Source organism: Aethina tumida, chromosome 3 (assembly GCF_024364675.1).
Source record: "Aethina tumida isolate Nest 87 chromosome 3, icAetTumi1.1, whole genome shotgun sequence".
In the NCBI taxonomy this organism is placed as follows: Eukaryota; Metazoa; Arthropoda; class Insecta; order Coleoptera; family Nitidulidae; genus Aethina; species Aethina tumida.
This window is the reverse complement of record NC_065437.1, coordinates 7007280-7021481: the sequence shown is the minus strand read 5'-3', so window position 1 is coordinate 7021481 and position 14202 is coordinate 7007280. Positions and strand designations below refer to the sequence as shown.

General features: G+C 28.6%; 1 protein-coding gene across 1 annotated transcript in view; it reads right to left on the bottom strand.

Annotated features, from left to right (window-relative positions):
• Positions 1 to 14202, bottom strand: part of LOC109597388 (zwei Ig domain protein zig-8) — a 143237-nt gene that overhangs the window by 13816 nt on the left and 115219 nt on the right. Inside the window, exon 3 of the mRNA XM_049964423.1 lies at positions 13112 to 13322. Coding sequence (XP_049820380.1) covers positions 13112 to 13322 — 211 coding nt within the window. The remainder of the gene's footprint in view (positions 1 to 13111; positions 13323 to 14202) is intronic.

The window sequence follows — 14202 nt, the reverse complement described above, 5'->3', positions numbered from 1 at the left end:
ATCTTATATTATTTGTTAAAAAGGTTTGTTAAAAAAAGTGTAACAAACTTTGAAGAGATGTTTTATTATAGCGTAAAATATGCATAAGAGTATTAATGAAGATAGGTCTGAAAATGATCAGTTTTGTAACTTTTTTGGATATGACTCTCTAAAAATTATAATTGCTTGTGATACTTGTTTTAGTATTAGAAGATTAATATATTCTACATTGAAATAATTAATTTAACTCTATCCATAAAAGTATAGTAGTATTATTTCAGAACAAATTTATTGTACAAATTTCAGTTAATATGCAGATTTAGACAGTTCATAAACTGATAATTTAAGTAGGTAGTTCATAAACTAAGTCGCTCAAGTTGCAATTAAATGAATTAATTAATATGAATAACAAATTTAATTTCAATTTATATGACAAGTCCTAAATTTTATATGGTTCTTTTCTTAAGGAGTACGACTTGAGCAATCTTATTCTAAATTGTAATGGTTAACCCAGGGGGTAAGTTTCAATAATTTAAATAAATGGTTCGGTGATCATCTTGGATAATTAAAGATTAAGAAATCGTAATTAAACCGAAAATAAATATTAATCACAAAATAAAATTAATTAACGTGGTTTATTTACGTGTTTAGTACAATTACATCCGTATTTGTTTAAAGTGTGTGGAAATTGACTTACATTGACAACCGAAGTCTCTTGCTGTAATTATCATATATATATATATATATATATATATATATGTGTTGTATATTTATAGTTGAAATATTAGTACTAGTATTTACCATAAAATCCCATAGCACATCATTCATGGGATATATTTATACTTTATTCTTTCTTTAAAAATTCCCAATGCAATTATGTACTTTCCTTTGCGGTAACATGGGATAACTAATATCCACTTTATTTTCTTGTCGCGTTTATTTCCCTATAGTGCACAACGTATAAAATACACAAAGAAAAGCAAATCGGGTGATGAAGTGGTAATTAAATTCTAAAACTGCTTCTAAGGTAATAGAACAGGAAGCCAGTCTGAATTTATGTTGGTCTGAAAACCACAATGCAACAAACACAAGCGCGGTGAGCAACATATTTAAAAAGGTGGTGGAACTAATTAAATGCATATTTTAATGGAAATAATTTAAATTATGGTAATCATAATTGTTATTATTTGTAGCTAATGACATTTAAAATACTTTTTACTATGTTTGTTATACTTAGTACTCGGACTAAATGTTTGTGCCTGGTGTTAAAGGATCTTGGCTTCTAAGCAACCCCTTTATTACAGCAAATCCAATTATTGAGATTTGTGGTATGGAACTTGTTACAAGGAAAGATACATCAGTCTCTAAAGAAATGTAATGTGTAATGTGTGAAAATGGCCTCAAATATTAGATCTACAAATTTTTAATTAAAATGTTACTGTTAAAATAACTAATAATTAAATTTATGTTTTAGTCTAGATATTTCCCTAAACGATATTCAACAGAAAAAAAGTGTTCCAAACTTTCAGTGGTAATTTAAATTAACTTTGAGTCTAATTTTTGAAATATTTTCCACGTTTAAAGTTTTCTATATATTGCAAACAAATATACAATGCAGTGGTTTATTCCATTTTCTCTTACTGTTAAAAGTCCAGGATAATTAATTTTGAATGAACTAAAAAATAAATTTATGTTTTAGTTTTGATATTTACCCAAAAATATATTTAATAGAAAACATCTATACCAAATTATGAGTGGTAATTTAAAATAACTTAATTAATTTAAAAAAAATCCGTTCCTCAATATCAGACAGACAACATATCATGAATCCTTTTCTGTTATCATTTAAAATTTTGATAATTTTAGTATAATAATAAATATTTAAGAAAACGTTAATAATAATAAACTAATATTTAATGATCAATCGTTTGTAATAATTAAATAAAATTTCCATACTGAAGCCAATACCTATAACAATAATCGTGTAAGTACTTAACAGTTTGTGTATGATAATGAACTCGATTGTTACGCTTCATTGCAAATACAGTTGTAGGTATTACAGACACAAACTTCCAAATGGTTTCCAAGATCTCAAGGGTTACGATTACTTTGTATTGGTTATTGGATGAAATTAATATCGTCTATTGTTATTAGTAGATATTCCCCATATTATATTCAATTTTGTGGTTTAAGCAAAATGTTTTATGTGATGTACTAATCAACATACGGTCTTGCGGTGGCCGTAAACTGTTATGGCTTACTATTCATAGCCAAATAGATTATATTCAATGTTCCATGGAACATTTCCTTTAACAATAAGTTAAAATCAATATTAAATTGTAATATAATAGCAAAAAAATAATTAAAATAATATAATCTCCTAAAAATAATAAAGTTTAAACGAAATTCATAAGGGAGTATACCAAAAAAATGAATCCAAAATTTTTACTTTTTGGCCTTACTTAGCCTATAAAAAATGCAAAATTCTGGTGTGTGTAAACTTCAAATTCGACAGAAGCAGTTCATTTCATATTTTCTTTTGGGTCATAATTAGCCCATAGAAAGGCTACAATTTGTTTTGCTGTTTTGATGAGGACCGGAGTTCAAATTTACTCACTGTATGAAAAAGTGATCATCAGTATATAAATGGACAATGGAAACCTGCTAGTTTACAACAAACATTTCCTCAACCAAAGAACCTTCCGTGTCGAAGTCAATTGACAGATATCAGGGAAAAGAAATGTATAAAATGGAACACCACAAGGATCTATCATAAGTGTAACCTTATTTTTTTATTGATAAGTATCATGATTAAAGATATAGATTTTCCAACTCAAGCCAGACTGTTCGCAGATGACCTGGTTATATATGCAAGAGGTGTCAACATAGGTACTCAGATCAAACATCTATTTCGAACACTAGTCAAGACAAATCGGACTTAATTTTTCTCCAGAAAATACAAAAGCCCATCCTTTTAAATAAAAAAAGAAACCCTACACCAATTAAATCTAGAAACAATCAATCAATCTGATCTGTCAATCTGATGCTTAAAATCGTCACGAAGTTTGATGATAGATTTTTTGGTCTTCAGTTATCAATAGATAGCTAACCTAACTTAATCTCCAAAGCAGTTGTCAGGCAGGATTTTGAGACAACTCTTTAATTTTCAATTTACTTTAAATGTCTACTCGATATATAAAAATTACTCTACTTTTTTTGCACTACACATATTGTTGAATTGCTTTTAAAACTCTTTTCTGATTCTAATTAAAACACGTTTTAAATTTAGGTTATTTATAAGAACTTTGTCATCCTGCAATCTTTGAAAAATCTCCTCAATAACCACTGAATTCTGCTGTTTCAAACGACATTAATATGGAATGATCAAAAATGATGTTTTACATATTCAACATTATTATATCAAATTTCACATCAGATAATGTCACATTTGGAGTTTTAGGATATCTTAGTCAAAACATGCTAAAGTTGACGTTACATACAATTTACCAACAATGACAGAAAAAGGAGTAATGTATTAATAATAATAATAATAATAATAATAATAATAGAAGGCGCTCTGTACGAACGGTACAAATATATTAAAAAATTTGATTGGGAAAAAAGAAATCCATTATTTTTTTTCAGTAGATGACTGTAGTGATCGATATATACTAAAACATCGATCAAACAATTTCAGATTTATGCTTGTCGTTAAGGGAACATTTTGCATTAAAAAAATATTGTTTTTTTGTTTGGTTTATTAAATTATGAGTTACATTGTTTTAAAGAAGTCAACGAAGAGAAAATTCGGTATACTTTACAATTTTCCTTTGATGAAGGAGAAAATACAAATCAAGTGGTTGAAATTGTGAATGTTAATTGTGTTATAATACTGATACTGTAACAATTATTTATTTGCAACTTTGATTTCATCGAGGCAGGCCCCTTGTCGAAGATATCTATAAAATTATAGAAATAATCAAAGTTGTTGGTGTTAGTAGTCAGTCACCCAGGAAGTAAAGATTAATCACAAAACAGTTTACATAAAGCTGAATTCAGAAAGAAACTTGATGTCTCGGTGGTTCACCAAAAAACATGATGGAATATCTGATGAATCTTGGCCAATTATCTCTAAATTGGCAACAAATTATAGAACATAATATAGATATATAGAACATGATAATCCGAAACATGTTAATAAATAAAGTCTTAAAGTTCATATAAAAATAATGCATTTCCCTTTCTCCAACCTAATATTTTTTGGAATAATATACTGAAATGACACATTAAATATACAATGAAATCTTAAATATATTTGTGATCGCAACTCTCCTTCGTCGAAGCTCACCAACAATTGTTTAATACTAAGAAACGTTTTCGTAATATTAATTGAGAATCACTGTGCCCATTGTTAGTTTCAATACATTCAATACCATCATTACTTAAACCTATCCATAAAATTACAGAAATAATCGAAGTTGACCGATATATTAGTAGTCAGTAACCCAGGAAGTAAAGATTAATCATAAAACAGTTTACACAAAGCTGAATTCAGAAAAAAACTTGATGTCTGGGTGGTTCAACAAAAAATATGATGGAATATCTGATGAATCTTGGTCAATTATCTCTAAAATGGCAACAAATTATAGAACATAACCGTATATTTGACTCAAATCTGATAATCTGAAACATGTTAATAAATAAAGTCTTAAGTTCATGTAAAAATAATGCATTTCCCTTTCTCCAACCTAATATTTTTTGGAATAATATACTGAAATGACATATTAAATATACAATGAAAACTTAAATATATTTGTGATTCCACTTCGTTGAAGCTCACCAACAATTTTTTAACACTAAGAAACGTTTTCATAACATTAATTGAACTTGACACTGGCAGTTTCCATCGGATTGAGAATTCTGGTGAATAATATTTAGATTGAAGTCCAACATTACTTTTTTATTGTCTGCTCCTTTAGCAAATTTGCATCATCGCATAATTGCAATGCTTTCACATCTCAAAACAGCAGTGATTTACATTTAAAACGAAAAGATTGTATTAAACAGTTTTTCCATCATTAAAATTTCCACATACTACTGTGTCCAAAAAATACTTGGAATTTTTCTATTTAAACCACGAATATTTTTTTCTGAGGATCGCTGTACTATTACAGGCGTACGTTTCCAAATTTTTATAAATGTCCTTAATGTTACGTTTGGTTTTGTACGACTCAAGAAGTGAATTTTCCAATTTTCCAATGTTTGAAATTATTCATTACGATTAAATAGCCGCTTCGGAAACGTTGAGAATGTTGTAAAAGGTTTTTAGGGACTAAGCTCTAACAAAAACAACAACATTTGATTAGTATAAAATGTTCAAAGCTTTAATAGTAGATAACAGTCAGGCTGAGTTTTTTTTAATATCAAAACTAAGAATTTTATTAATTATATTAACAATATAAATTTAATTTTATTTTTTTTTTATAAGCTAAATTCTACTTTTAACGAAGATTCATTTACAGCCAGACATATTCACATGTTCACAAAATTAGATTTTTTTAATTAATGTAATATTACCATATAGAACATCAAGAAATGTTAATATTACATATGTTAAAGTTAAAAAATAGTAATTTAATGAATGCTTGTTGGTTATGTCTGATGTTGTTTAAAGATATTGATATTCACAGGCATTGTATCTTATTATTATATCTTAAATTAAAAATACTAAACAATCACTATTTGACATCAAACTTCAGCACTAGCATAGTTGGCAAGACTCTAAAATTAGACACACTTGGTGTTCTCTAACTTAGTCTGATCTTTTACGTTCGAAACTCAAACCCTTACTCTTAGGAGTCACTCGAATGCTTCGTTACCCTGTCGTGATGACGTTGTCGCAGCCGTGTTCCGAATAAGCAATATACACCAGTTACTCGATTACTGTTATACATATAGTTGTTTAGAGTATGCTCTTTGATGCTTTGCGGTTTGTTTAAAAGCTTTTAATGTTCTCAAATACCGAAACACTACGAGATTTTCGCCCCCATGCGTGAATAAACGCAGAGGCCATTTGCATTTTTATTCGTCTATTAGCGACTTGTTTGAAGTAAACATTCGCAGAAGTTTACTCACAAGCGTACCGAAATTTTCGCGTTACAAAGCGGAATGTAAACTGGAAGCAGTTTGAAAAATCAAAATGAAAACATTCAAAACAATAGATCTCACGTCTAAATGGAAACCGACAAGTCTGTTAAAATGAATTTTATAGAAATCGCGGGAAACTGATTGAAATGTTATTGTGTTTTGATGGAAAATGTTGTTTAATGTAAAGGGAGCGTTTTATTTCAGTGATTTTTTAATAAAAATAAAACAAAAGTAATCGAAAATTGGCCACTTAACCAACTGAACATTAAAATATCTTTTAATTATAAATAATAAGGCAAATTATGATTCTATTTTGAAACATAATATGAATGAATAGAAATACCATTTTGGGTCATCCAAAGAGCAACCACAAAATTATCTTTGTTTTCAAATCACTGTCAACCAGGATGTCCATTTGTGAAACCATTGAATGTCAACGTCGAATGCTGATTTCAGACCGTTTCCACTCTGAAACAGTGTCGGTGCTTTTTGATAACAACGATTCAGTAATCGTCGAATTCCTGACGTTACAGAAGGACGTGGTTACGTGCAAACATTTTTGCTATTATATGAATATAAGGTTAAAATCATAAGTTTGTATAAACAAGTATCTCATTATATTAAAAAATAATTAATTAATTTGTAGTGTCAAAGAACATGAGAAAAATATTATTTAAATAAATGCCTTATTTTTGTTCGTTTATTCGATGCACAAAATATTTTTTTCCAAAGTTTCTCTAAAATTATAATTCTTCGAGTAATCTTCATTAAACTTCTTATTAAATGATACGTAGGGTATTTCCAAGAGCAGAATCTTCCAAAATCATAATTAGATGATTTTGTTAGCAAATATACAAGGAAAGGTTATATACAACAAAGATGTTTCCAAAACTTTTTGAGGTAAGCCTATTTCATTTTAGTGCTAAGTTCAAGAAATGTTTTTTTTATTTGACAATCGAAAGAAATACCCTGTATAGTATTTATCAATTTTTTATATCAATAATGTTCTGTACTTGGAAATATCCTTTTAAACTAAGTTTTATAATGGAATTAACTTCTAAATGAAGCTTTTTTACAAGAATAATTTTAATTTATTGTTCTGAATATTTAGTGAAATGTCAAGGTCATTTAAATATACCCTGTATATGATATACTATAGAATGTTAAATTAAATCATATGAAAGTTAAAAAAGGTGAATAGAAGAACTGATAATAATAAAAAATTTGATTTTTTCAAATGACAAATGGTATTAAGATAAAACTGTTAAATTTATTCCAACAAAACAATAGATTTTCAATATTTATAATAATTATAAACAATACATCTTGCTTACTGTTGGAGAGTTGTCCCATTTTAAAACCATCATTGAAACCATCATTTTAACTTCAAATTCCAAGTTATTATTTCTGTTGTTTGACGAAGTTACTTTAAGAATTTAATTTTTGTTGTGTTCAATGATTAAAAGCAATTGAGTGAGTATAAATGAAATTTTATTTTATCGGTGTTAAAAATATTAACTATGAAATTATTAAATACCTTTTCACTAATTAAAAGCAATTGAGGTATAAAATTTTAACCAATAATTATTTACAAATTACAAACCAGGTCAAATAATGACGCCTAAATGAATTTGAAGTTTAATGAAAATTAAACTCAACAAGCCCATAATTGAAAATTTGATTTATATCATATTGTAAGCTAGCTCTAAATATTACAGACAGCTATAGATGATTATAATAAGCGGCATATTGTGTTACCATGCATAATTAAATTGTTGTCAAAACGGCACATTTATAAATCACTCAATTAATATTATTTAAATTTATAGTCGTATAAAGTTACGGTTTAACAATCAATAAAATAAGATAATAGGTACGTTTACAAATAAACAACATAACACAGAAAAGGGAATTAGAAGTTTGGACTACTAACTTTTCTATCTGGAATACTTTTAAAATCTCAAATCTAAACTAAATCTTTGGATTACTGAAACGAATTACTTTAGTTCTCATAGTGGGTTAAATTGATGTCGATATATAGGAAGTATTTGCGAAAAATAAATAACATGGTCTTTTATTAACCATGAAACTCAGCAAACGTCCATTACCAATTAATTATTAGGGATATAGATTAGAAATACAAGTCAGTAAGACACAAATGGGTTTTCGAATGCGGAGTCCTCCGTTTACAAAGTTTATGCAAATGTAAAGAATGATTTGCACAGTCTATGTAAAGCAAGTCGAACAAGGATTTCTACGAGTACGTGAGGCTTAATTTGAAATGTCGTCGTCCGTAACGACAATAGAACGCTCTCCAACATTACGATGGTGGTTGCTGTAAGTGGCATATGCCAACAATCGGCACGTTTCTGATAGCAGTTTGACCAAGTCATTATACGCCACGGCCTTCTTAATACTATAACCTTAGACTTCTCGCTAAACCGTATAGAATTAATGACTTCAGTCTACTCAGTTGCCCTCCACCTTTTTCCATAAATTCTTTTTTATGGTTATAATAATTGGATATTACGTGATAATTCGAATACAGATATTGAATTTTATGGTTATTCGTATATTTATTACTTTTTTTTCGATATATAATTTTCACGATAATTCCTACTTCTACTGATGGTGCTAAATTAGGGGGAACGGAAAGTCACATCGTTTCTGCTCATGTCGATATTTGATTGTCATTTGTCACCCCATTGTATAATAAATCATTTTAAGGTTATTGTGACTAAATAATTCTTGACTTTTTTTGCAATTTTGGATGAAATGGCCATCAAACAGTTCAGTTCCGGTAATTCTGATCTCTTTGACTCTGTGAAAGATCGACATTAAACAACGACGTGCTAAGGATAAAAGTGAAAGCAAATCTATGTCAATCGAAGGATTGTCAAACATCCTTAACAAAAGTTGGTCGACCATACAGGAATATTTACAGTAGATTATTGTTAATTAAATTATACATTCTCCACCTGACGTATGTTAACAAAATCAATTAAATCCCGACGGTAAAGGATTAATTTACTGTATTTTGACTCCTTGAAATGGAAGAGAAAAGCAAATAAATATGCATATAAAATTTACGTTGAATTTTAATTTTTTTTATCGTGTACGTAATTGGACTAACCCATCACTTTTTAGATAGCCACTCGGTTTTAATTAAATTTCCGTTTTTTTTTCTAGATATGAGCTCAAATGAATGTAAACAATAAAAACGTACAAAAACCATAATGAATTAATACAAAAATATTTTAATCCTCAATTATGTTTGTTTAATCAAATTCTGATACACATTTTACTTCCATTGAGGACAATTAATTTAATATCAATATTATCAATCACAGTAGTTGAAAGTCTCAAATAGAAAACGTGAATCCAATTTATAAATATATACATAGTTTATTATAAATCATATATAAAAGTAAAAAACAAAATAATAAATATTTTATATAAATTAAAACATATTTTGATAAATAATACTTGAATTTAGGACTTTCTTTCATATATAGAGATGTAAATATTATTTTAAATTTGACCAAGCGTTTTTAACTGAAACGTAACACCAGTCTCAAAATTGGATATGGGCGAACTTTTAAAGCAAAACGTCATTCACTTGTGTCAGTCATATCCTTGTGAATGAATAAAAACTTTTTATATGCCATTTTTTATCTGGAAAAGTCGGTTGTGTATTTAATATGTTCCAAATTCCCTTATGTACCCAAGTTGAAAAAACAACAAAATTTAACTTTGTATCGAAATAATTATATAACCTGAAACCTAACCTGAAATTTAATTTTGAATAAAATTTCAATGTATTTACATTGTATTGTTTATGTAAAAATATATAAATGATATGACATTCTTATATTGTAGCACAGTGAGTAATGAATTTCATTAACTAACCAATATAAAGAAGATGAAAACGTAAAGGAGATTAAATCCAAAAAGTAAAACAGAATATTATAATCACCACTAATTTGAAAGAACGTTAAATCTAATTTGGAATGAAAAGTTGCTGTCTTTATCTACAGCAATCTTGGATACAATGTATTCATTTTAAAGACACCTTTTTTCCTTATTGCCTACTGATTTGATCTTTTATTCATGCCTTATTCTAAAGCAGCATACCAGAAGTTGGAGAGAGCTTTTATGTTTCCCACAAATGCGTTATACTTTTATAACTACCTAATAAAGATTCCACCGAATGAAACTTAAACATTTGAACTTTGAGAAGCTAATTTGAATTTTATACGTCTTTGATGTGTCAATATTATATTTATAAATGCCGAAATTGTTTTTAAGAAGTAGTGGTTAAAAAACACAATACACCCTAAGATCGAAGGTAATGAACCAAAGTTAATTTCCTGAAGAGTTTCATTCCCTGTTGCTGACATAATAAACTGATCATCGAGATTACAAGACTTACTCGCAATGTAAATTACAGAGCCCAGTCGCATTTTCGTAGATCTTTCGTTCAAATCTTAACTAGTAATTGGGCGAATTTAGAAAATTATATATTGTATCTTTTGCTTACCTCTAGAAGCAATTTCCTTTATTATTTTTTCGATTAGCACAGAGAAATTTTGGTAATTTTAACTTAACTGTAAACTGTTTTATTCCGGGTCAAGAACGTTAGAAAAATATTTTTGAACTTGTTAGTTAAAATTTTAGTTAATTTTTAAAGGCAAGCAAAAACATTATTCAACAAGCGCATCTAGTCATAATTATCAAACGTAAAAAAAATATTTATTTTAAACATTACCTTCTGTTTGTTTGACAATTCGTATTAGTAGGATCACTTTGCCCTACACCATAAAAGAGATATATTTATTAATCAAATTTAGAATATTTAGTAACTACTCATCAAAGGCAAAGAATTCTATATTACTCGAACTAATTATTAAATTGCTTCAGGTTGTCTGGTAACCTGGGAATATTAGTCTTCTTCCTATTATATCGAACACATGTTCTATCGGGGATAAGTGGGAAGAAAGGAGTGCCAAGACGTCCTACTGAGATATGGATAATATGAGGTCGAATTGGGAACATAAGGTTATGGTTATAGTAGGACAGTACAAAACACAAGAGGATGTAATTCGATAACAAAAACTGTTTAAACCATTCTTAGACTAATCATAATCGAGATTCTTCAGAGTGAACAACTCCATTCCATTCACCATCCAAATTATTTCGATTATGGTATCGATTCAATCTATGACGTCAATGTTAAATACCAAACGCAGATAGTAACTGCCGAGAATAAAATAGAAGAATTGGTTAATTTATTGCATTATGCTAAGCAGCTTCACAATTTGTTAAAATACGAGTAGCAAATATTGATCTTCCATTTCTGTAGTACTTCTTGATCATCTAGGGCCACTGCCACAACTTCTCCCACTTCCACAACCACGACCGTATTAGACACAGATTGACTAACTTTAGCATTTTTTCTAATGGAAAGAATACTCCCTAAATCTGATAATTTATCTATGTTCAGCTCGGATTAATTGACTAAATTCTCGACGACTTTTTACTTACACTTACTTTTAGACTATGATCTTTTTGATTGTATGAACTAGACTACAATATTAAACTGAACAACAAATACGAAAAGAAAATAAAATGTTCCAAGATAATTTATTTCAAAGTGTTCTGATATCATTGATACGTTTAATAAATTTGTAGATAATGCATAATTCATTGAATCAACAAAAATATTGATTGAACTATAAGCAAAACTATTAATTTTAGAAGTGATTAGTTCAATTAATTCAATTTTTGTAAATAAATCAGTATTTTAAACACTTAAATCAAACAAAATTATTGCGTTCTTTAAACTTATTATTTTTAGGTAAGATAGAAAAAATACGAGGAAAACCTAAAGTAAAATTAAATGACTAGAATTCTCTTGCGTAATCACTACCAATCCTTATCGTCATGTTATCATATATCGTCTAGATTCGGATAACATCTTTTAGATCTAAATAAATAAAATAACTTCTTAGAATAAATTAAGATTAGTATTCTAATAGTATCCCATTTAAGCCAGTGTGGTCATTATTCTAAATGAAGGATTTTTAGCGACAGGTCATTTATTCTTGAAAATGAAATGTCCTTATTATATTATAACTGAGTGACTAAATAAAAACATGTTATAAATCTTAATGAATTAAGATAACATTTTCAATATTTCGCATTAACCAAAATCAAATTAGTTTGGCAACATTTTATGAATGTTATTAATAAAAGTAATATTTGTAAACCTTGTTTACCAGTAAATTAAAGAGGTTTTTGAAGTAAATTCAAATTTGGCGTTGAAGTTTGCTGTCGACTCATTTCTAACCAGGGAATGTTCCGTGCTGTGCAATACATTCATAAAGACGAAAAATTAAATTCGTATGAAATAATGTATAAATTAGTTTGAGTTAATACCTTTATGTTTCTGAAATTGTACAATAGAGTTCAAACAAAAACATAAAGGGTTCCTTTGAAAATAAAGTAAAGAAGCAAATTATAAAGTTTAATTATAGTCCAATTCCGGTTTTCTTGCAAACTTTTCAAGAACTCTAATAACAGTTCTATCCGAGAAATTCAAAATATTAAATACAATTTATAGAACCACTTCAAATATCCAGATGTTTATTACGGTTTTGAGTTTTATTAATTTCCTGAGTACAAGTTTTAATTACACATTTAACTTTTATGGATAAAGTTTTTCACTAGTGAATCGCTGTATTGTGTATGTGATAAAGGTAAAAAACTCCCAGAGTTTTAATACCGGTGATTTACAACGATTTTGATCTGAAGTAAGGAAAATCTCGTTACGACCAGTCAAGTCTTATTAGAGTATAAGAATAAACTAATTGTTACGTAATAAATTTCATTTAAAGCCGAGAGAAATTTTGTTTTCATACCCACATTCTTTAGTTCTTACCTTAAATAATAAAACGAATTAGAGGAATAAAAAGTCAAGTCTTACCGACAATTGTTAAATATACTGGATGCCCCACAGGAGGAGTCGTACTGATTTGACATTCATATATTCCAGAATCCTTTTTCTGAGGATAACGTATCCTTAGTGACCATTCTTCTGTATGTGGGGTATGAATCGCTTCAAATCTTTGATCTGAAGTATACGTATATCTACCAACCGTTAATAAGTGTATGTCTCTGTGCCTCACCCAGGATACCTGCAACAAAATAAGTTTGTTATAATATATAATATATAAGGTCCTTACATTGACGTGCGATATTTATTTTTGCTTATTTATTAGCCAGATTCCTAATCAACGAAGGAAACCAAGAAAATAATATGGCATCACAGTTGTCACAATTAAACAATTAAAAAAATAATAATTCCAGTCAAAGTGGTTGTTTATTTTTAAAATTTTCTTTTATATGTGGAGAATAAATAAATATGTCTAAACGTAAATACTATTTAGTCTTGTGTTTATTTAGGTTTCGAGGGTTTGAAGAGTTTATTCAAAAAGTCCCCAAAAACAACTTTATTGAATCAGACTCGTTTTAAAGACAAAGAATGGAAAAGCACTATGGACCGTGTCTGCATCTCCCTAAAGGACGGATGCGTGGCACAGATTTCATTACCCGCAGCGACGTTCCGTCAAGCAGGTGACGAGGACTTCCTTACGGTTGCGTGCATTCCGAGGTCGTGTTGTTAACAAATTATCCTATCTCTGGCCGACGACAATGGGTAACAATGCTGATATTTACAGCTATGTTGTTGAGGTTGTTGTTGGGGAATAATGTTTCTCCTGCTACCAGTAAATCTTTACAGAGCCCCTTTCTTTTAATATGTTATATAGTTACATGGGCAAAACTCGTTGAATTAGTAGGAAATTTATAGAATTTGTGGACCAATGTTGTGAAACAAAAATATAATCCTGAACTCCGAAATTATTTGGAATTATATTTAATTTACATTTTGAATAGGGAACTAACAATTACCGTTTCCTAATTTACTTTTATATTTCAATATGAAAATTGGTTAATTAATTGAAAAAAAAAAAAAATAAGGGAAACGCGTTCCTTTAAAAACAGGAAATTAACTGG